The sequence below is a fragment of the Girardinichthys multiradiatus genome, chromosome 13 (genome assembly GCF_021462225.1).
Source record: "Girardinichthys multiradiatus isolate DD_20200921_A chromosome 13, DD_fGirMul_XY1, whole genome shotgun sequence".
Taxonomy (NCBI): Eukaryota; Metazoa; Chordata; class Actinopteri; order Cyprinodontiformes; family Goodeidae; genus Girardinichthys; species Girardinichthys multiradiatus.
In genome coordinates, this window is record NC_061806.1 from 20,629,652 (window position 1) to 20,654,634 (window position 24,983).

The following is a 24,983-nucleotide window of genomic DNA, read 5'->3' on the forward strand; positions in this document are numbered from 1 at the left end:
CTTTATGCACTAGAAGAGATTACCTGAACTTTTGCTTTTGTTCAATCCTACTCAAATTTCATATATTTTAAGTAGTTTTAAGTGTTTTGTGGTACTATCTGTTTTATTTTTCTTGCCAGGTAAAAACACTAATAATTATTTATTTTGATTAAGTTAAAGGTGGTTTTCCGTAATTCATTGTAGTGCTGCACAACAAAACAGATACTGTAGTTTTTAAGTGGACTGTGGGAGGCTTTAGCAATAAGGTAGCATTATTAATCATCTCTTCTAACACGATACTGAGTTTTTAAGTCAAAACGGCACTTTTTTGTAGGTAGCCTTGTTGTAAGTTATTGTCTATGACTGTTTTTTTTTTTCACAATAAAAGTGCAAGATTTTTTTAGTCATTAGTTGAGTCATCGAATGTGTATTTCAATGACCTAATATTGCATTAAAATAATATTAATATAATATTTAAAAGAAGAATAATGAATCCATTTAATTTATTTTAATAAATTTTATTTGCTTTAATACATTTTTGGGGCATGATGAAAAATCTGAGTCTTATATAAATAAACCAGTACCAGTTAAATATCTGAAAGTAAACAAAAATAAGAATCATCATCTTCTGCTAACAACTTTAGCAAGCAACCCTACAGAAGTTCAGGTTAAAACAGACTTGATCGATGCAAATAATTGCAGAAATTAGCAACTCTGTTTGTATTTCAAATTCAAATCTGTTGTTTGGTAAATAACTTGACTAAATTATATGTGAGAGGTGTTGGACACAGCTGAAATCATTTTGACATTTCTATTTAGTTGGAGACCTGTCAAAAAACTGACATGAAACTGTCCAGCAGAAAATCAACATTAGAAATCTTTAAAAAGTTTCCAATGAATAGTTATTGATTTTCTTCTCAGACTCAGTTTATTATTAATATATGTTAAATAGATCTATATGTTCCCCTTAGTGTGTAGGCCTTATGTAGGACAACACATCTCACCATCCAGACTTTAAATGACTAACGTATGAACACTTATGTTTCAGGAACGATGAGTGGACCTCAATTCTGCATTTGACACAAACACTGACAGAGTGGAAGACTTAGAGGAATGTGTGATTCTGTGTCATTTTTCCATTATATATCTGAGCAAACAAATATGTGGCGTTCCTCAAGGTCCCATTGTAAAACCACTTTCATTCAATATCTGCATGTTCCCCCTAGCTCAGGGCCTTGTGGCTCCAGAGCCACAAGTGGCTCTTTGGACCTTCCACTGTGGCTCTTAATAACTTTGTCTGAAAATTGTTGTTTTTTTAAATACAGATGTAATAACAAATACAGGTTTTAGCAATTTTTCAGTTTTTTATGGAGTAATTGCATTGAAGGTTCACAACGGCATGACACTAAAAGTACTAGTAATATTTATTTTAGATTGTTTTTATGATAAGATTGGAAACCATATGGGTTTTTACATCATTCTCCACACTTATCAACATCCCATTAAAGAAAATCTATTCATCCACTTTCGCTAATGTTTTTTTCCTATAGTAGATATTCATAAAAAAATATAAACCATGTTTTTTCAAAGGAATATGTAACATTAGTGGCTCTAAAGCAGTTTTATTTAGCTGGACTGAGGGCAAAAATGGCTCTTTGCATTATAAATATCGCAAACATCTCCCTAGCTCAATTTATGAAGCATTACTACATTGACCCACATGCCTATGTTGATAAGAAGAACACATTTTAAGTTTTTTGTCATAATATGACCACAGTCCATTACAGTCAGATAAATGTCCATATTGTCATTTAGTGGAAAGGTCAGATTTTCTTCCAACTTAATACAGAAAACATAGAATTAATTGTATTGTCCCAAAAACTGCAAGGTCAAAAATCAGCACTCAGCTTGACTTAACCAGGCTAAAAACCACACAGTATGGTAGAAACCAGATGCTCTTATGGACCCAAACTGGCTATTAATAGTTCCAGCTGACTGAAATCTGCTATTCAGTCTACTTCAATCTCAAAAAGTTAAAAGAATAAAGACTTTCCTGTCAAAAGATGACACAAAAATCTGGCACATTCTTTTATGTTTAGTTGGTCAGATTTATTTTAATTGTGGGTCTCCGTAAAAGAAATTATATTAGCCTGCTGCAACTCATTCAGAGTACTGCTCCTGGCCAACACCAGGAAAATAAATCATGTCACACGAGTTCTTAAATCACTGCACAGGCAGTTAGGGAAAAAATGGATTTTAAAAACCCTGTAAATATTCAAGTAGGAACTGAACAGACTAAAATAAATCTTAGAGCTCCTTGTCAGGGACCAATCCAACCTGACAACCAAGACCAGAACTAAAGAGGGAGAAATATTAAGTTTTTATTAAGCTTTTTCAAAACAGCTGAAAACCTGAGATATATATATATATATATATATATATACATATGTGTGTTTGCATTTGACCGATTCTTTTGATGTAAAGCAAATTTTTACTTTAACGTATTCTTGTGTAATACATTTTCCTCACCTTTTTTGCCTTGTGAATATATCAAAAATTAGCTTTTCCATAATTCCCTGAAAAAATTAAATAAACAGAAGACTTTACAAAATTCTCCCGTTTTATTAATACCAGGGACAAGCATTGATAAATTATAACAATTTAATTTTTTTATGTAAGATATTTTAGAACATCAACTTAAATATTACTTATTAGATGCATCAGTATGATTCTGAAGATTTATTGAATATGAAAGACGCGTAGAATAAATTAGGCGCATGTATCAAACGTGTCTAAGAAACTGTAGTGAACACATTTCTTGTAAGTCTGTAATTATCAGCTGAGGTAAGGAGACAGTGTTTACACACTTCACAGCTGAAGTTAACCATAAAGTGCTATTTCAGTGTTTCAGTGTCCAATGAAAACCCTTTTCAGGCTCCTGTCAACAAATTCCCATTTGTTACCACATCGTTATTCCGCTAATCTCTCGATCTGAGCGCTCTGGTCGCCCTCAAGCAGCCCTGGTGACTCTCTCGAGCAAACGGAGACGCCGTTGTCCGTGTCCCCGCTCCCTTTCTGAGAACCTGGGTCGGCGCCGTCCTCGGAGCCCTCCGAGCTGTGCGTCCTCGCGTGTTTGCTGAGGTGGTCGGAGCGCATGAACCGCTTGTGGCACATAGGGCACTCGAAGCGCTTCTCGCCGGTGTGCGTGCGCAGGTGTCGCTGGAGCTCGTCCGAACGCGTGAAGCGTTTCCCGCAGAAGAGCCAGTTGCAAACGAACGGTCGCTCCCCGGTGTGCCAGCGCAGGTGCGCTTTCAGGTGGGACGTTTTGCCGTAAACTTTCCCACAGCCCGGGATGTGACAGCTGTGCACGCTCCTCCGCCGTGGACTCAAACCGCCCTGACCGAGGCTCTCCGCCTCCTGACAGTTAGGACAGTCGCAGGTAGCTCTACCAGAATATTTGCGCGACGAGGGCCTGGAGGGTGTCGGCACAGACACGGCGGGGGCCCCTGTCGGAGGAAGTGCTGCGGTCGTAGCCTCTGTGTAGGCAGGTGACCGAAAGCCGTCAAACAGATGCTGCGCGCCGTGGAGCAGGTGCTGAGACGCACCAGTGCTGAAGGCAGGGCTGTAGTCATTACTATAGCCGCTCAAGGCGCACTGTAACCCAGCTGAGTTCTGCGAGTCAACCCAGTTGGTGCCCATGTCCCACCATACAGCAGACCCGTTACTGACCTCCCCCGATGGCTTTAACCAGGAATCATAGGGATGCATTCTCTGATAAATCCCTGCTATCCCCTCCACCGAGGACGGGAATTTTGGCATGAAGACCGGACGCTGAGCGGGCGAGGAATCAGAAACACTGTAATCTGAGGATGGTACGGCGCTCTGGTACAGCGAAAAATCACTCCCTGAAGAAGAGTTTGGAAGTGTCACTGAGAAGGCGCTGGAGGCCTCTGATGTCAGTCCTGGATCATTTTTCCTTGAGATTCCAGTGGAAGCTGTGATCGCGCTACTGTTGGCCTGGGGAGTCTTTCTCCAGGGGTGAAACCCTTTGGTGAGTCCCGGAGCTCCATCCGACAGAGCAGGGGAGCAGGAGGGGGTCGGGTCCCCGATTCTACTGCAGGTGGCGGCCAGCATTGCCAACGGGGTGCTGCCTAGCCTCGGTTCCTCCTAAATATGAAAAAGGAAACAAATAAACAACCTGTATAGGGTTAAAGTTTGACATTCTTCCTTTCCCGAACATTAAAACTAGCGACACATTTAAATGCAACACTTTCAGAATGAACCAAGCTTTTACACTGAAATCAAGAGATAAAAAGAAGAATGCCGTTTTTGAGATAAATAAAAATATCCTATCATTTATTTTGTATAGGCAATATAAAAAAGAAAACCAAACTACACTAAGTTACATTCACACACACAAAAAATCAAAAACCATCAAAATTCAGGAAATACACCAAACACTTACGCCTAACAGCGCTGCCATGAACCGTGCGGTGATATGTTCCTCTGACGGGGAGTAATGTCTGTCTAAGGGTGTGATGTGTGTGCTCTGACTGGATCCAATCAGTCTGAGGTTTCCGTCTCCGTTTCCTTTTCTACTTAGAGCTCCTCTGCGCCTTTGAAGCGCCGCTGAGAGTCCGCTGACCAATCAGAGAGCAGCGCAGACCGTCTCCAAACATCTGTGCGCTAAGAGGCTGGGGGCCATCATAAATCTGAAAACATCAACTCTAAAGTAGCTTAGGAGCACCTAAACCAAAAAAAATAAAAAATCAAACGTATATAAAACAAAGCAACAAAAAATCAGACGGCTTAGTTTTAGGATATATTTATAGCAGCTGGACAGATTAGTTTCTTTGTTTCAGGCATATTGGCCCTTTGCAAGGCATCGGAGGACTCGGAGGGATATCGAAATTTCTAAAACATTTAATAAAGTCCAAATAATAAAATACAATTTTTAATTAAGATAACGTATTTTGCGTAAATTATACAATTGGAGGTGCCTTCAACAGAAAAGTAATCAGATGATTTTTTTGAAAGTATCTCAATTACCGACCATTTATAGTCTCAAAACATGTAAACACAAAATACATACATAATACTCTCTAAAAATCTTATTTATGTTGTTCTGCTAACTCAGTCCTGGTCCTATGGACCCATTCAGGCCTGAACATAGAGGAGGAGGTTCATTAAAACCGTCTAATTTTGCGTTAAAAGTTATGAGATAAAAATAAATAAATGCAACATCTCCTAATGTCTGAGACCTGTGGCTGATTAAAGTATATTTTCTTACATAAACAATTGATCTCATAATATGTTTAAAAAAGATATCCAAAATCAGTTTAAAGGAGAAAAAATTAAAAGAGGATTGAGATTTCATCCAAAATATGATTTGTTTATTGATCACATTAGACTCTTTCATTTTTCTACAACGTTCTTTAAACTCAAAGGTGGAACCAATTTAAACAACCTTTGTAGATAATATATTATATTTATTTATTATTTTTGCCCCCTAATAAATAAGTTGTTTTTTTGTTGTTGAATAATAGCTACAGGTTATATGTCACATTAAAAGTGGATTATTTTTTTGTTTTAAAGATCACATTTTTTACATCAGAAAACCCTGGTATTTCAAGAGAGCTTTGTAAACCTTTGAAAGCCTATACTCTATATACTATACTATACTATCTGCACATGAGCATGAGCTGTAAAACAGAATGTTAAAAAGCAAGTTATAGCAGAGTCGTATCTGTTAATTAAGGCTGACTTAACTTAGAATTCCTTTTTTTAGCATCATAGAGAATGTTTTCTATTTTTTTGACAAATTAGACTTTTAAATGTTTCTTTTTTTGTGACAGGCTGGCTTTGTTAGAAAACTCTAATCGCTAAAGTCTTTCTTCCTGATGTGAGTCAAGGCAGAAGAAGATGCTGATAAATGAGAGGCTGTGCTCATCCTGTCCCTGGGGCGTTTCCAGCCTGCCCTGGGGAGGGAAGGGAGGACACCACCGCTGCCTCCACAGTTTAATCTGTTTTAACACAAAATAAATGTCTTTTAAACTCCAACCCTTACAGCTCCTTTCTCAAGCTCAAATAGTTTGGGGATTTAACCTTATCGCCTGAGTGTGAATGGATAAACGGGTAATCCCATTCTTAAATTGGGCATAGCTGACTAAAATCAAGGTTCGAAAACCCTGGGAAGTACCCAGAATTATATTAATCTTAATAATATATAAACAAGAAGCACAAATGTTGATTTCCATTTAAATTTGTAATTAAAGAAAAAGCAGCATTAAATGTGTTCTTTGGCATTTTCTGTGTTTTTTATTTTTATTTTGTTCTGCTTATTTTGTTTGGTCTGTGATCAGCCTGAGTGAAGTCAGCTGGACTCCACAAATGTAAATCTAAAGTACAAAACAGCTTGCATGACCAGAAAGCTTACATTTTATAGAGTCTAAGAGTACGTACTAAGAAGAATATTTGAGAAATATAAAAAAATTGATAAACTAGAAAGGAATGTCAGATTCCTATATTATGCAGTTATGTAGAAGTAATACCACCATGCAAATGTTTTCTTTGTGCTTGCTTGCAAGGAGGCGTAATGTTTATCCAGGCCCTGTGAAGGTCTTTCCAGCTTCTTGGTGAAGATAGGAGGGGGCATTTGTAGTTCAGTGTCTAATCTTTTAGACAACAGTAATTCAGGAGCTTTATTCTGCTTTACTCATATGCACGGAGTCGGGCATAGAGTGATTGGCATGCCGTGATATTCACTTCTTTTGCACATTTCACCATACAACCACAAAATTAATTTATTGTTGGGTCAGGCCGGGCTGGACATTCCCTCTTACATGTCAGCTTGTCTTGCTGCTCCCTTTAAATTTGTATCTTAACTTCTCAAGCACACTGACAGACACTTACGGGTTCCTTCAGTTGTTGGGAACCCCTCAGGTTGGCTGTTGTTTAAATACCACAGCCTATCTGAGTATTGTTTCTTACATTGTCCCTCCTTTAATGACCACAGTGTGCCCGTCTTCTGCAAATGAATGCCCCTGCTGGGGCACCCTTGGTGCTGCCTCTGTTAACACTTCTTATTGACTCCACTCTTCCACTTTCCTGTTTTCAAAATGCACCATTACGTCCAGGTACAACAACTGCATAGGACAGAATAAAATAAGCAGAGAAAATTTTACCAAACTTTCAGAGAACATGAAGAGTTAATAATTAGGACTTCTCAGATGCAAATTTTAAAAGCTGACAAAAGCAATCCATAAAAAAGGAACATGTAGACAACAGAGGCGGTTTAAAGGTGTACAGCTCTGCACATGAAGCAATAAGCAATGACTTTCCTGGGATAGTTTTCTTATTAAAATTCTGAACACTTACTACAGATTTAGCTTCTTCCAGTTATAATAATTTAACAATGTACCCAAATCCAGTTAGCAGAATACAATAGGTTATGTCTGCAAAATTCAAAATTAGAGATTTTACAAGTAAGTAATTTCGACAAGGACAACATTGTGAGAAGGTCTATTATCCTGACAAAATGAGAGGCCTCCACACTGGCGTCTGCTGTCCTCTGCAGCCTGAGGCTTGGCTGTGTGCACAGGTGGAGTTTACAGTAGGCCATCCTCCCTTTAACCTGATCGCCATCCTCACAAGCCAGCCAAACAGCTGTCCCTCTCTTTTAGACGCATTCTTTTCCCACACTGAAAGTGTGTGTGTGAATGTGAGACTGTGCATGTGTGTGCTTAAAGGGCACCCAATGAAACCCTGTCCAAAGCCTCAACCTGTTCCTTTGGCGATGATAATGACCACATTATCACGCGCCATCGAACGTCGACAAAAAAAGATTGTTGGGAGCTTTCCAATCACTTTGTGGGTGCTGAGACAAAAAGAGCAGAGAGAAAAGAGTGAAATAAAGATCTGGCAATTCTCAGGGAGAGGGGTGGGTGAAGTATTTTATTTCCTCTTGCTGCCCCCCCTACTGTCCCGGTCCCTTGGGTTGCTTTTTGCAGCTATCGTGATCGGCTGTCCCGCTGAGACAATTAGCAGGAGAATAAGAAGAGTCAAAAGAAAATCTGTTCAACACGACAAAAAAATAATCAGGGTGACCAGGTGTTTAGCTGATTGGTTTGTGTTTGTGAAAGAAAAAGGAAGATACAGTGCAAAAGTACTGTATTTTATTGGCATTTTATGTAATAGACCAACGCAAAGTAGCAAATCACAGCTTGAAAAGTAGCGGGTCAATAGTCTTCACTCTGACACCCTGAAAAAAAAATCAAGGCAAACTGATTGCTATTAGAAGCTATTCAGCTAATTAGTAAGCAAAGTTTTGCTGCCTGAAGGCCTCCGATGTTTGTTAGAAAACATAAGAGAACACACAGTATCATGATCACCAAGGAACACAGGAGACTGGTCGGGGAAAAGGCTTTTTAGCAGCAGGGTTAGCTAATTGAAGAACACTCCAAGTTTAAAAATCTCATGGCTTACAGCTCAATCCATCATCTGAAAATGCCACCTACTGAGGCAACAGTTTTTACCTAAACTGACAGGCCAGCAACAAGAGCATTGATTACAGATGCAGACAAAAGACCCTCTGGATGAGCTGCAGAGATCCACAGCTCAGCTACGTTGATGGAAAAAGAAAGAGGTGTAAAGGCATGGTGGAAAGACATCTACAAGAAGAACCATTTGCAGTGTGCCACATAAACAGATATGTGGAGGAAGGTGCTGTAGTAAGATGACTGACATTTAACCTTTTGGCCTACATGCAAGAACCTACATGTTTCAAGAGATACTGCACATCACCCTGAACAAACCATAATCATGGTGGAACATGGTGGTAGAAGCATCATACTGTGGGGATGGTTTTCTTCAGGAGGGACAGGGAAGCCTGTCAGAGTTTATGGGAAAATAGATTGAGCTAAACACAGGACAATCCTGGAAGAAAACCTATTAAAGGTTGCCAAGGAAGTTCACCTTTTAGCATACAATTACGATAAACTTACAGCCAGAGCTACAATATAATGCATATCATAGCCAATTCAGAGAGACCCAGTGAAAGCCCAGACCCAAAGACTAAAATATCGCTGTTACCGGATGCTTTCCATCTAATCTGAATGATGTTGAGCTATTTTGCAAAGGGGTTGCATGGTGGTGCAGTGGTTGGCACTGTTATATTACAGAAAGAATTGTGCAGGTTTTCTCCAGGTGTGTGGCTTCTCTCTACATACTCCGGTTTTCGCCCACCATAAAAAACATGAATGTTAGGTTAACTGTTCACAAATTAAAGTTGTTTGTCCTTTTTTTATGTGTTGCCCTGTGATGGAACTCGTGACCTCTCCAGAGTGTACCCCCCCCTGTCTCCCAATGAGCACTGGAGGTAAGAACTATTCCTCCCATTTTATTATACCTACTTGCAAGGAGCAAGTAGGTATAATAAAATAGATGGATAAACAAAGACTAATGGTCAGAAACTTCAGTCTCGATGTGTATAGATAGTAAAGACATATAGACCTGTAACTTCATGGAGTATGAATGCTTTGTCAAGGCACTTTAGGTGTTAGACTCTGTTGACCCTCTTGTGACAACCCTGTTTAGTAGCTAGGTGTTGAAATCAGATTCAAGAGGTACTGACTGCATTTTTAATTTGTCTTTTCAATCCCATAATCTCTTAACCCTCAAAACAAATTGATCCTGTCTAACAGTCGAGGGAAGTCATCCAGGTGATGTTTCGTCAGGATGTGCCTGAAGCAGCTCCTTCTTTGCTTCCTGTAATTACTGCACTGAGAGGGTTTGTCTGCTGTCTGTCATCAAAGGGCTGATGGACGACTCTGGAGTTGCTCAGATGAAACCATGACATTGCCATTCATTTTGAAATCTAAATAAAGGACCAATGAATCCCTGCTCAATGTTTTTTCTTATACATGCATTGTGGTAATTTTGCAACAAAGCTAAATTCGGTGCATTAACACATTTATTTGCTAAGATCTTTGTCGAAATCTAAGGATGCTTCTGCGTGCTCACATGTAAGAATACATGTAGGGGACATATTGTGCAACTCTCATTCAAAGATGTGAAGCCAATTTAATTATACTGCTCAACTGCTTCATTCACATTCATGTATGCAGCATATCTACCTAAGTACCAACAGACGCATCCCAATCATATAAAGAGGAAGAAATGCAGAGTTAAAACTTCTGCAAATTTGGGGCTGGATGTGAATTCAAACTGCACTTCACTAGTAGTACCACTTTTTTTTCAACACACAAGCAACACGCTTCGGTTGGTGTTGATGGATGCTCTTGGTTTGTTAAGTCATACATCACAGAGGTCATTTAAGCTGCCAACACATCTGCTGTCTCTGCCCTCAAACGGAGAGGAAGAGGTGGAGTGTGGAGCAAGATTTATAAAGGCGAGAAGTAGAATTATGCAGGGCCGGAGAGAATGAGACTGTGATTAGTAAGTGGAGTGGATGAAAAGTTCTCATTCAGTTTCTGCCACACACACACACACACACACACACACACAAGCTCACACTTGTGCTGCAAAATGGTATCTTTTATCAGAGCGATTTCACCAAAGCTGTCTACATCATGAGATTGATGTTTGTGAGCATTTGTGATCAATTGCCTTATTGGCAAGGTGTTGCTGTTTCATCCAATATGACCACACCCGAGGAGAGAAAAGAGAAATTCATGTAAAATTGAAAAGCACCAACTACTGAGAGGGATGAAAATTGTGCCAATAACTTGCAAAGAGAAATTGCCAACAAGCAAACAGCAGTTTTCAAAATTCACAATTAAAAACAGAACATCAATGGCAGCAGTATGATAGTCTGGAGCTGCTATGCTTTTTTGGGACCGGAATGAATTGCTGTAATTGAAGGAACCATGAATTCCACTTTAGCAGAAAATCCTAAAAAGGTTTTCTAGGCGTCAGTTTGCGACTTCAAGCTCAAGTGCCCTTGGCTTATGCTGCTCCGAGTGGCTGAAAAAAGAATGTTTTGGAGAGGCCTAGTCAAAGTTTGGACTTAATTAAGACTTTTAATGGTGTGGCAGAACCACAAACAGACCATTTATGGTTAAAAACCTCTGATGTGGCTGAATTTAAATTAAGCTTTAAAGTAGAGTGGGTCACGATTTCTTCACTAATTGACACTTATTGACAGTTACCACAAACACTGAATGGCAGTTGCTGCCATCTAGGGCGGCAGTCAGTTAAGATTAGCCAGATAGAATCAATGATTGTTAACATTGATGTTCAAGTCTTGCCACAGATTCTTGGTTGGGTTTATGTCCAACCCCGAAACAATTTTATCGTAACACTTCTACGTTTAGGAAGTCTAATGCATTCTCTAGCAGGTTTTCTTTGATTATCCTTGCCTTAGCCTCCCTACAGTTTGATGCTGCCACCGCCAATTAGTTTCCACTACGCATAGCAATTTGCTAAATGGTTGTAATCTGCCAAAATGTTGCAAAAGTTATCGGTGAAATGCATTTAACATAAAAAAAATGATAATAAAAATAATATGCGTACTGGTTATGGAGACAACGGCATAATACTCGTTGAACCTTTTTGCGAAACACACCAACTAAAGTGTATTGATCTGCTAGATACTAATTGTATGCTCTCCAAAAAGAATTTCCTGAATGACCAGATTATATATGATGCTTTTTAGGTTTGTCTCCATTTTAGTTTGTACATTGAAAATTTTCTTTTTTGTGCTTTCACTAATAAAGTAATGGATCCATGAATGTCTGGTTGTGTTGTTTAATCTCTGTTCAGTTTAGAATAATCACGTTAGGTTAAGTATTTGGGATTTTAAACTAGGACATTTTACATGCAGTCCACATTCTTTAAAAACTGTGAAATAGCCCTTTATTTCAGTGCCAACCTTGCTGCTGCAAATCAAACAATTTCAGCATCATCAGCCACCTGCAGCATACAGCTATATTTACAAGGGCATCAGTCCCATTGACTGGGCATCCAAACAACAAAAACTTGTTCAACTGACAGATAACTTTTTTCTTTGAGCAAATAGCGCCCCCAAGACCATGCCGCCCTCAGCAGAAAGCTTTATCGCCCACATTAGGAACCACCACTGGTCTGAGGTAAACAACAAAACCATTAATGTGACTTTCAGTACGTATGAAGACATTTATTTGTGTGTTTTATTTATCCATTTACAGGTCCTTCTCAAAATATTAGCATATTGTGATAAAGTTCATTATTTTCCATAATGTCATGATGAAAATTTAACATTCATATATTTTAGATTCATTGCACACTAACTGAAATATTTCAGGTCTTTTATTGTCTTAATACGGATGATTTTGGCATACAGCTCATGAAAACCCAAAATTCCTATCTCACAAAATTAGCATATCATTAAAAGGGTCTCTAAACGAGCTATGAACCTCATCATCTGAATCAACGAGTTAACTCTAAACACCTGCAAAAGATTCCTGAGGCCTTTAAAACTCCCAGTCTGGTTCATCACTCAAAACCCCAATCATGGGTAAGACTGCCGGCCTGACTGCTGTCCAGAAGGCCACTATTGACACCCTCAAGCAAGAGGGTAAGACACAGAAAGAAATTTCTGAACGAATAGGCTGTTCCCAGAGTGCTGTATCAAGGCACCTCAGTGGGAAGTCTGTGGGAAGGAAAACGTGTGGCAGAAAACGCTGCACAACGAGAAGAGGTGACCGGACCCTGAGGAAGATTGTGGAGAAGGTCCGATTCCAGACCTTGGGGGACCTGTGGAAGCAGTGGACTGAGTCTGGAGTAGAAACATCCAGAGCCACTGTGCACAGGCGTGTGCAGGAAATGGGCTACAGGTGCCGCATTCCCCAGGTCAAGCCACTTTTGAACCAGAAACAGTGGCAGAAGCGCCTGACCTGGGCTACAGAGAAGCAGCACTGGACTGTTGCTCAGTGGTCCAAAGTACTTTTTTCAGATGAAAGCAAATTCTGCATGTCATTCGGAAATCAAGGTGCCAGAGTCTGGAGGAAGACTGGGGAGAAGGAAATGCCAAAATGCCAGAAGTCCAGTGTCAAGTACCCACAGTCAGTGATGGTCTGGGGTGCCGTGTCAGCTGCTGATGTTGGTCCACTGTGTTTTATCAAGGGCAGGGTCAATGCAGCTAGCTATCAGGAGATTTTGGAGCACTTCATGCTTCCATCTGCTGAAAAGCTTTATGGAGATGAAGATTTCATTTTTCAGCACGACCTGGCACCTGCTCACAGTGCCAAAACCACTGGTAAATGGTTTACTGACCATGGTATCACTGTGCTCAATTGGCCTGCCAACTCTCCTGACCTGAACAACATAGAGAATCTGTGGGATATTGTGAAGAGAACGTTGAGATACTCAAGACCCAACACTCTGGATGAGCTAAAGGCCGCTATCAAAGCATCCTGGGCCTCCATAAGACCTCAGTGCCACAGGCTGATTGCCTCCATGCCACGCCGTATTGAAGCAGTCATTTCTGCAAAAGGATTCCCGACCAAGTATTGAGTGCATAAATGTACATGTTTATTTGAAGGTTGACGTTTTTTGTATTAAAAACACTTTTCTTTTATTGGTCGGATGAAATATGCTAATTTTGTGAGACAGGAATTTTGGGTTTTCATGAGCTGTATGCCAAAATCATCCGTATTAAGACAATAAAAGACCTGAAATATTTCAGTTAGTGTGCAATGAATCTAAAATATATGAATGTTAAATTTTCATCATGACATTATGGAAAATAATGAACTTTATCACAATATGCTAATATTTTGAGAAGGACCTGTAATCCTTACAGGGTCGTCCAGGTTGTGGGTGGTTGGAGGGGTGGGGCCCTTTTTCCAGCAATTTTTCATTTAAAACAGAGTGTTTCATCTATGCCCTTCAACTTGTTTTTATGGGAACTTTTCTTGGCTAAAGACGGCAAGGACAAGAGAACAAAAGCGTTAATAAAACAAACCAAAGAAAGAGAAGACAATAAAAGAAGAGAATCAAGACAGAGCAGGAGATAAACTGGTGCTGCCAAATACTTATTTATACCTGTAGTTTCTTTAAACTTTTGAAGTTTTTGTAATACTTTTTATAAGCTAAAAACCAGTTCAACTCCAACTACTGAAGACAACAAACTCCACTGAGCCCACATTTAGGCTAACTTGTACTGACTCCTTCTCCTTGATTAAATCCTGCTCTGACCGTGATCGCAGCTCTCTATTCTACTATCACCATTCATCCCTCTTCTACTCCACACACAGCCACACACAGCTTTCAGAAGAAGAGATTAATTTACTGCTGTTCATTTTTCAGGGTTTTTGTGTCTTCTCCGTGCTTAATGTAGGTGTGTCCACTGATTGATGCCTATAAGCCCAGGAGCATAATCATACACTTCCAGGCATCATTTCTCACTTTCGGAACAGATGAATGGACTCGGTGCACTGATCAGTGCTACTTCAGTGGTGCTTGGTCCAGGTCAACCTTTGGGTGTGTGCATTCTGGTTTTGCATTGTGAGTTTAAGGCCATCAGGCCATCTGTTTGTCTAAGTCAAGTGGTGATTGAATAGACCGCTACCACCCACCCACCGATAATCAGTGATGGAAACGTCTGTTTTTTGTGATTTCCAGAAGAAAAAACATGGTCAGAAATTTTCTGCAACACGTTTATCTCTGGTTTATAGCCAACTTTTATTATTAATATTATTAGCTATCAAGGTTGTAATATGTATCAACAGTTCTGAGCTCAACATTGTGACTTGTTTGTGACCGTTTTTGTTTCATTTTTTTTCGATGTTGCAATTCCACAGCTAATATTTATGAAGCAATTCTTCCAATACAATTGTGGAATATGCCACTGCTGGTGTAAACTTCAGTAACATTGATTTCTTAAGTTCTTCAGGCACCATAATGGCAGCCACCCACTTCTCCCAGTTATGCTTCGAACACTCCTTTCTAAAAAAATGCTGGTGTTAACTGTTAGGATTATGAATCTGAGAATATTATTTAATATTAATATTTTATCAAATAATATTTAGGTTTGTTAAGGGTTGTCCTGTGAATACCAGCCCAGTAAGGCGATGGTATTAGGACAAAATAGAAAGGTGTGAGACGAGCTCTGACATTATTGAACAGCATAAACTCTGTACATATATGGAATTAATTCACACGATTTCTTAAAATACAAGAATTTATTAACAAAAATAAGTCAACTCAAAGTCAAACATATTTCAATCAAACTCTTTACTTTGCTAAAACAATCCAACTAAACTACCAAGCAGAATTAAAGAATAATGAAGATTAATGGACTATGTACAATATGAACAAGTTGGTTAAAGATGATTGAAAACCATGAACAAAAGAGTGATGCAACATTATCATGCAATGTTTATATTTGAGAACCAATGATTATCTTGAAGAATCTGGAAATGAAGTTAAGTTAGTCTTGGAACCAACTTAGGCAATAATCAGCAACATCTAGACAAACCTTCACAATGCAAGATCAGATAAAATATTATTTTAATAAAATAATGTTTTAAATAATGATTTGCTGAATAAAACCAACCTTCTGGATGACCATTTCTCAACGGTGTCTAATTAGCTGCCTTTATTTATTAAAATAATATTTGAAGAAATATTATTAAGGGAGTATTTTGGAGCCAAATCTTTCTGGAGAAATGGGGCTTAATGGTATTTACTCAGTTATCAAATCTAGTAAATGATGTTCAGGGACTATTATTCACTAGCTTGAAAATTAACAACCTTTCTGTTAAATACTCTTTAGTAGCAAGCACGTGTTCTAAGCGGTTAGCATTTGAGCTAACAAAAAAAGCTAATAGCTTAGCACCAGAAACAAACACATACCTTTAAAAAACCTCGGTCAATAAAAGGGTTCAAATGCATAAGCGCGGATGGCGCGTTATGATCAATCTTCTGTTTAAAATAACCCTTCAAGTAAAGTGTCTTAACTTTGAAAACACACAAAGAACACAACCTGAACACATGTGCTGCAGATAGCCTGCTAGCACCAAGATAGCTGAGTTCAACAGCTAACCTCGGGGGTTGAAGGTGCGTTCGCTCTGTGAACAAAAGGGTTAGCTCCGGAGCTGTAGCTGGGCGGCTCGTTCTGTCCGTCAACCAGCTGTGCATTACCGTAAACACGGCGGTGCGGGCCTAGTCCTTCCTTCAGACTCGGCTTGTAGAAACAGCTTCTCTACTGGTGATTTCTCTGCGACACAGTTTTGGCAGGCCTCGGAGAGAAAGTAAGCAATGCTTATACCTTAATTTCCCCTCTTTATGAATGAAATCACCGGGTCCACAAACAGTGATCCACTCATACTTAACTTGTGCATATGATCGCGTGATCTTATGACACTCTTGGATCTAGTTTGAAGAGTTTATGTCTTTTTGCCAGCAAAGAGACATCAGCGCGTTTGTCTCCCCTATCCCCATGATCACATGTGGAAGAGGGCGGATGTAGCAACAGCTGTGCTTTTATGTGGGTAGTGGCGTCACAGGAAGTCCGCAGTTATCCCGTTTCCTGGCTGTGCCGGAAGAAGGTTAATGCACTTTATTTTGAAAGTTCCAGAAAAGTCCGTACCGGAGTTTAATGTTGAAATCCATGGCTGTGGGTCCCAACATAACCACAGCTGGTCATTCAGTAGACATCCACACACACTTCAGATGATGTGCGTTTAAACACAATGCTAATGCTGCAACTGTTACTACTGTTAATACTTCAGGTGTAACTTATTTAGTACTACAAGTGTACAATTTGTTTACAGTAACAGCTGAACGTTACACGATCATAAAGTTTTGTTTTTTTTAAGATTTAACTTTTAACATTAACCTGGACACTCTCTGTCCGGGTTAATGTTCGTTACTAAATTATCAAAAATAAAGCACCAGAGGCAACAAACCGATCTGGTTTTATACTGAATGCTGTATAGTTCAGTTTAGGTGAGATTATCATCAGCTGCCAGAAGAAACTACGAAGTTAAAGTCTCTGCTGCCCTGGGCACATCACCTTTGTAATTTCTTCCCCATGCAGTCTCTTGGTTAAATGCACTGTTTACGCTATATTCCCCCCCTCTCTCTCATAGCGATTCACCTCTCCACAATGCCTGCCCTAAAATTAAGGGGATGGGGGTGCAGAGGAGGTGATGGGGTTAAGAAAAGCACAGAGACATGGTCTGATGTTAAATTGACTGGAAAGAATCCTCTTGCATTTTCATGCTAATTGTCCATGCAACAAATTGTTAATTTATTCCACAAAGAAATGCAAAACACCCACAGATTTGGCTGAAAATGGGTGCATTTTTCAGTGTACGTGACAATCAAGTGTTTGAACAGACAAATACACAAACTCAGCTTTGCAGGATTATCAAACAGGGTAGGTTAGCTGAGGGCATTAAAAAATGCATTTGGTCAGTATGCATCCCGTAGTCTCTTTGATGCTCTGTCTTTCTCTTACTAGCACCCAAATTCCCGCACAATATCTGAGACCAGGCAGATTCAGGTGGTTTCTAAGATGATTTCATGGTTACTGTTTTTTTTTTCTTCTTTTATGGTTCCCATCAAACATGAAACTTTTTTTTCCCTGGCTAACCACACACAGACATACACACACACACACACACACACACACACACACACACACACACACATACAGGCACGCACGCACACCTACACACACGTGTGCTGCCTCTGGGCTGTCATTGACATACACAGACAGCCAGAAACAAGAAGTTGGCGTCAGCTCTACCAGGTCTGCAAGTCATGTCTTGTCTTGCCTGAACTACACACTCCCGTGGACACACACACATACCTACATAGTTATCTTGGATCTTTATAGTGTGCTGCACCCTCCACTTAGTGCTGGCAGTAAAGGTCTTCCTCTGCTTCATACAAGAGTACCATCTTCAAAGAGTTACATGCACGCAAGGGGCAACACACACCAAAGATCCATGCAGACTTCTAAGCAGACTTAATCATTTCGCATTTAGCTTCAAAGAGACTGTTTGAACACATACTTGCTCACAGTCTGAAAGCAGCATAGCAGGGGTCCCATCCTCTTTAACAGTCTTTGGGTTCATCTTAATTCTGCATCTTCGAGTTCAGATCTGAGATCTGAGTTTGGTTGTTTGTTTAAAAATCCTGAACCCATTGAGGACGTTATGCAAGAAATGTAGCTAAGTGTCACTCTGAGAATTGGCATTTTACTCTCTAATTCTCACAATTCCAGCTACATTTAAAGGAGGATAGAAACACATTTCAATCCCAGTTCAAAGTTTTCCCTTTGCGTTCAACACATGGATGCAGCCTGCCTAATGGGGCTTTTTCCATCTTCATGATCTGTGACCTCTCTGTGTCATTTTAACCTGCAGGTGGAACACGGGTTCTCTGATGACCCTCCCTTAATGCTTCTGTCATCCCTTTGGTGTCATTTTTAAAAGAAAACTGTTTGACCTGGAAGTTGCAGATAGGAAACACACATTAATGTAATTTAAACCTGTAGATGAATGAAGGTACGACACTGAGGGGATGGGAGTAAATTACTCAGCAATGTGTCGCCAGCAGACACATTCTGTACATTCTGCTCTTTGTCAATGTTTCTTTGAAGTTTCTTCATGAACAGCCGGACTTGTAATTTCAGACTGTTCAGGCCTCATGGTTAAAATCAGACAGAAAACCCATAGTCAGATCAGTGAATGTCGAAAGCAGTGTAATTTCAGAACATAGCTTGCTGCCGAGGATTAGGATTTTTCAATTAATAATCACCTAACAGTTCAGCTCTGAATGTAAAACATGTTTTTTGAGTTTAGTTTGGATCAAAGAGGTGTCACAAAAGATAAATTTTATTTAGCGATTTCAGAAAAGTGCGATTCAGATAAACAGTCTGGGATTTTACGCAAGAGATCAACACAAAGTATTATAAACTGAAGAGCAAAAATTATACAACAATGGCTTTCTTGTTGATACTCATCCACAAAGGCCGGATGGAAGAGTGGCAAGAAGAAAGCCACAGTTAAAAAAAACTAAAGAAACAAGGTGAAGACAGTATCATGCTTTGGAAATACTTTTATTTAGCAGTCAGAGAAGCTGGTCAGAGTTGATGGAATGATGGATGACATTTAATGCAGAGCAATTCTGGAAAAAAAAAAAAAAAAAAACTTGTAAGAGGGCATTAAATGGTTAAGGCCGGGGTGGAAGTTAAACTTCAGACATGACAATGACCATGAACATACAGCCAGAATTGCAACAGAAAGGTTTCGTTCAAAGCATGTTATTGTGCTGGAATGGCCCAGTCAAAGTTAAAACTTAAATAAAACTGTGAACCTGTGGCAAGTCTTGCAAATTGCCGTTCACAGATGCGCTCAATCTAGTCTGACTGAGCTTGAGCTATTTTGTAAAGAATGGGCAAAATATTTAGTTTGCAGATGAATACAAAAACATGCATAGTTTGTTGTACAAACAGTGTTCAGGATGCCCCTTTTTGACATACAAACTACTGAGTTTAAAAGCATGTTGCACCACTGTGCTTGGAAATACTGAATGGTGTAGAAATGTAAGCGTAAATTGGATTTAAAGCAGGATGTGCTATATAAACAACTGACAGCCTGACATTTAGGGGTGTGGCAGTAAAATTTGTTATGATCCATCTTTGCAACTCAATTGGGCGGGACAGCACAGATGTTAAAATCTTCTAAACTTTCCACAACAAGCGGCAGTTTCAAAGCAAAGGAATGGCACCGTGAACCAGTTTAACAGCTCATAGCATCACCATTTTAAGAATGCAAAAAAAAGCATTAAAGCTGAGGCTTTAAAAGCATGCAGTATGTCAACAACAACCAATTTTCTGCTAAGTCATCCCCTTAATCTTTGTATTAATGCAGAATAATATAGTATTTAAATTTTACATCTCTAAAATCCCAATAAACTGCTAAAAATATCAGAAATGCAAGAAATGACCATAAACACTTCTTTTCCATTGAGGACCAGACTGACGCCTTATGAACACCCTGAGCTAGCATAGCGTCAGGGGAAACACACCGGCTGTTTTCCACTTGATCCAGGCAGCTGAAAACATCTGTCATCGGCCACCATTAAAGTTCAACTCTGCCAGCTTTCGTACAGCTTGCTGCCAATCCACATCAGTTGTACGCCATTTGCTTCATTTGTAAGAGTCATCATTATGTAGTCAGAGACATTACCCTGAAATGTGTCTACAGATTTATAGCTAAAGAAAACAACGGTAAAACAGAGTCAGCAGCTAAACATCCAGAGTGATCCCATGATGATGAGCCATAGGTGAGCAGTGACACCACATAGTTTCAATTGTGTTCACTGACACGAAGTGGTGAGTAAAGGGACGACTGCCTATTATTTCTGTCCACATATCTGTCAATCTATCTGTCAATATCTAATCATAGTTTGTCTTTCATTATTAAACAGTCCTGTGAAACTACTGAACATATCTGTAATCACTTGCTCTGTGACAACCCCCCTCTTCCCTCCACACACACACACTTACACTCAAAGATGGCATGAACAACAGAGGCAACTGCCAAAATATGAACTCCTGGCAGCAGAAGTCATAAATATCTTCATGTTTACACCCTAACCTTTAGGATATGGAGACTTCCTGGCGCCAAGGCTGGAGGTGACAGATACACACCTACGCTTATGTGTGCGCAGAGAGCCTGAGGATAACGCACAAAGGACAACAGCACGCAAGCAAACGGCTGAATCACACATGCATGCACGTGCTCATGCATTCATCTGGTGTGTATAACCCTTACAATCATTTTCACTTCATCTTCAAGATTTGAATTCATTAAAGAGCAAAAGACAATGGTGGCTAAAGCAATCACCTTCCAACTCTGAATGAAATCCATCAGAATGCATCGCCATGAGGTGCACAGTGGGGCTGTAGTAGGTGCAAAGATGGCATCGTTGGCCGTTGTTGTCAGAGGTTTGCATGCACATGTCATCATATGTCATCAAAACTTTTGGGTCTTAATGAGGTGAAATGATGTTGCCCACAAGGACAAGCCAAAAGCTTTCTAGAAAAAGGGTTTTACAATCAGTCGAAGCAAAGGCTGAGCTATCTGACCACGATGACAAGTAGAATATTTGGAGGAGTCAACAAGGCTTTCAGACGTAAAAAAAAAATGATCAGCTGTCAAGCATAGTGGTGGTTGCATAATGCTGAGGATCTGTTTTGTTGCTTGTTGTACTGGTTCCCTGTGCAAAGGAGTTCAAACAATGAAAAAGGGCGGATGTACATCCATATTCCTTAGCTTCACCTCAAATCACAGGAAACAGCATGGAAACTTCGACACAGGTTGATGTTTCAACAGAGCAGTGGTCTCAAACAAACATCAAAACTAGTTTTGGAATGGATCAAATTCCTCTCAAGATCCAATTGTATTGAAAACATATGGACAGTGCTTTACAGCCGGTCTGTGCCATTAAAATCAACTAAATGAGCACTATCATTTCTGATAAGAAGACTGGTCAAATATCCAGCCAGGATTATGCCAGAAGCCTTTTGAAAGTCACAAAAAGAGGCTGGTCCCCATGCAACTTGGTGAAGGACAAGAACAAACTACCACTTAGTGTGTATGTATATATTTGTGATAAACTCTTTCCCCACATGATTCAAACTGTCAAGTTGAAAGTATTCAAGGGCTACAATTTATTTTTTTATTAAAAACACAAATACTGTTTTTTGTGATTTTTTTAAGCAAACAACACAATAGTTTAAAGAAGCCAAGTTGTCTGATTTTTGTAAAAAAAAAAATATAAATCTCTCAATCTCTTTTTGAATAAGTTACTGAATGTCACTCGAAAGCAAAACACATGCTTAATAAAGGAGGAGTAGTTTGTGTTTTACCTACATTTTCCGTTTTAAGAAGATTTTAATGCATATTTTTTGAAGGCCTCACATCAGTGCCACACAAATACAATTCAAAACATTATTCCAAGAGCCACACATGGCATCAGGGCTATACCTTGGCCCCCAGCCTTTGAGTATTTTTGAATACTTTGGACCATGTGTGGATTAGGAAACAATCCACAATAAATTGAGACCTGTGCCCCTAACTTAGGTTTTCTAATTTCTGAGGCAGTAAATTCTATAATTCCTCCACCTTGATAAAGAACACTTTCAATGCATAATCAAAAGGCCAAAAAATTAATGTTCAAGCATATGATGAGTGCCTGTAGACATCTGACTGTATTTTTAGATCTGATCCAGGAAGCTTATAAATAAGTGCTCAATCTGCACATCAAGTTTCCTAGTTTAATCGGTTAACCATTTGCTTATTTGCAAAGTCTTATATATATCAGCTCAAATATCTTTGTAAATATCTGCTCCAGCTTATCTGGACTGTTAAAATGTATTAGATTTAACTTTCCTTTTATTCCCTCCTAGATGTTACTTATATTTGAATGACAATTAACATTGTTGATTTTATTCCATTTAATTAAATGTTTTTCTGGAAGTTCTACTATTAAGAAGATACTTGGGGGAAATTAACTTTAAGTTCCACATCCTGTCGTAAATGCAGCTATTAAGCTGCTTTACATTGTCCACGTGTTGCAGGTATAACAGAATAAAATACAAAGCTCTACATGGGCTGTTATTTCAACGCTGTCTTTTGAAATTTCAATTACAACTGTAACTTTAAAAACTAGCTTTTAAAATATTGAGCATTTACCAAAAATGATTTTGAAGTACCGGTATATTGCTTTTGTGGCAAACTGGTTCAAAAAGGTTGAATGTATAATAATGTATAAAAAAAAGTGATATTAAAAATGTATGTAAAAAAAATAAATGGATAAAATACCAGACCTTACTATTAAAAAATGCATAGCGTTTAATACTTTAGCCTTCAGAGTAGTTTACTCAATAAAAACATTTATTTGTTTAGCTTTATTTTGTCCTATTGAGAGACAGATCTTTTGGTAAGGTAGACCTCTGTCAAGATGGTAACAATACAGGTGCAATATATGAAAAAACTCAAGACAGTGGAACAGAAAAATGCATTAAAACCACACTGATCTTGCCATTTCACCATGGTGGTAACTACAGCAGATAGCTATTCAAAGGTGCTTTCTTGAATGTATGTAGGTAATAATTTTAGATTTGCATTGAAAGCCACTACATTTGACTCTTTACCTCACTCCACCTCACTGACATTTACTGGCCAACTAGTGTAAGTGCAGACAAAATGGCCACCAGTAAACCAGAAATTCCAATACTTTAGAAATATCTACCCAATTCTTGAATAGTTTGTCAACCTTGTGTATAAAACGTAATGGTGACATTAATTTAAAACTAAAAACTTATACAGTTGTCAACATTTTGAAGTTCTGATTTTGGGAGGAACATGTCATTAATCATCTCTCCATTAAAGTTGACATCATGTATCAGTGGCTACATTTTAAGTGATTTTCATACCCTTACAGGGATTTTATTGTTTCTGAAAATAATCCAACTCTAATCTACTTGTTTGTCCCTTACAGCTGATTGTGAAACAAACATGTTTTACAGATTTGTACAGTTTTTTGAGTCAAAGTTGGTGCCTGTTTATTTTGTGATGCTAAAGCACATTGCAGGACCTAGATTTACAGGGAAGCAGGGAAGTAAAGCCAATATTTAACTTAACTGACGCGAACTTAACTAACTTAACTGACGACTGCAATGGATCTACGCATGTGTCTCAGAGAACATAAGATATGTCATATGTAGTGATGGTGGACCTGAGGAAACCAAATTATCAAGATGCTGCAGTACTCAAGTATGCTGAGGAAGTTATGGATTTGCTCAAGGACTAAAATATCAGATATCTGGAAACTCAAAAGAATAAAGAAACTTTTCCACTGAATAAACTGGGGCTGAAACTATTAATCGGATTAATCGATTATTTAAATAATTGTCAACTAAATTAGTAATTAAATAATTGTTAGCTGGAGTATACAGACTCTAAGACATGCCATTTGCTCAAAGAACAACCCGCTCAGCACAGCAATTAAGCCAAAACTGTACAAAAAATATATACATTTTACAAGATAAAAAATCTTCTTTGTTTGTAAATATGCTCTATCCAGAACTCCTCAAGTGGCATAATTTTAACTTCATCTGATTCAAATTATGTAACAAATCTCTAATTATCTACCTTTTGCAATCAGTTAATCGAAAAAATGTCAACAGAATAATCATTTAAAATGATCATTAGTTGCAGCCTTAGAAGAAACCTTATTTTTGACAAGTGGTTGCAATTAGATGCGTTCATCATTAATGCCTCTTCTTTTGGTTTAGTGCAATATTTTTGCTGTCAAGATCATGAATCACACAGGTGGTTTTTCTGATTATGATGAATGAATGAGTAAAAACGCCATTAAATAATACAGTAATTATTATATTAATGAATTGATATAAAATGAAAAGGTAATAATAATAATACAAAATATTATTATTTTTTTATTATTATTATTGAGTGCATTTAATTTTTTATGTTTTTGTAGAAACTTGAAAATAAACTGTTCAACGGAGATGTTAAAAAGGTGTCGAGAGCAAAGAGCTACATCAAGCATGACTGACAGGAGCATGTAGAAGCATGGACAAGGTTACTTTTTGTCATTACACTGAACAATGTTAGAAAACTTTAAAATATGTTACCAGAATATATTTACCAGAAATATATTCATATTGTTTTATAGTCATCACTCAATATATGGCTTCTTAATATGTTTGTCAAATAACTATTTCAAGGTGTAAACATATATTGTCTACCTGAGTTGACATGTGTAAAAAAAATTTTATATAAAAAAAATGCCTAAAGATGACTGAAAATATGAATCATGTTTAGTAAACAATCAAATATTGCACTATTAGGATTCTGTATTTTGTTTTACATTTCTGAATTGTCTACCAACAGCAAGAGACGCAAACGTGAGCGCACCTGTTCGGCCGGTCTGGTTAACGGTGCCATCTAGTGGCAGTT

The 24,983-nt window shown here is 38.6% G+C and overlaps 1 protein-coding gene across 1 annotated transcript; it reads right to left on the bottom strand.

Moving 5' to 3' along the window:
- Positions 1–481: 481 nt before the first annotated feature.
- On the bottom strand, positions 482–4,885 carry sp8a (sp8 transcription factor a). Its single transcript, XM_047383856.1, has 2 exons — positions 4,445–4,885; positions 482–4,146 (listed from the first exon to the last, which is right to left on the bottom strand). Exons 1-2 carry the CDS (start codon positions 4,460–4,462, stop codon positions 2,950–2,952), a joined length of 1,215 nt encoding a protein of 404 aa, XP_047239812.1. The 5' UTR covers positions 4,463–4,885; the 3' UTR covers positions 482–2,949.
- Between the last annotated feature and the right edge of the window lie 20,098 nt (positions 4,886–24,983).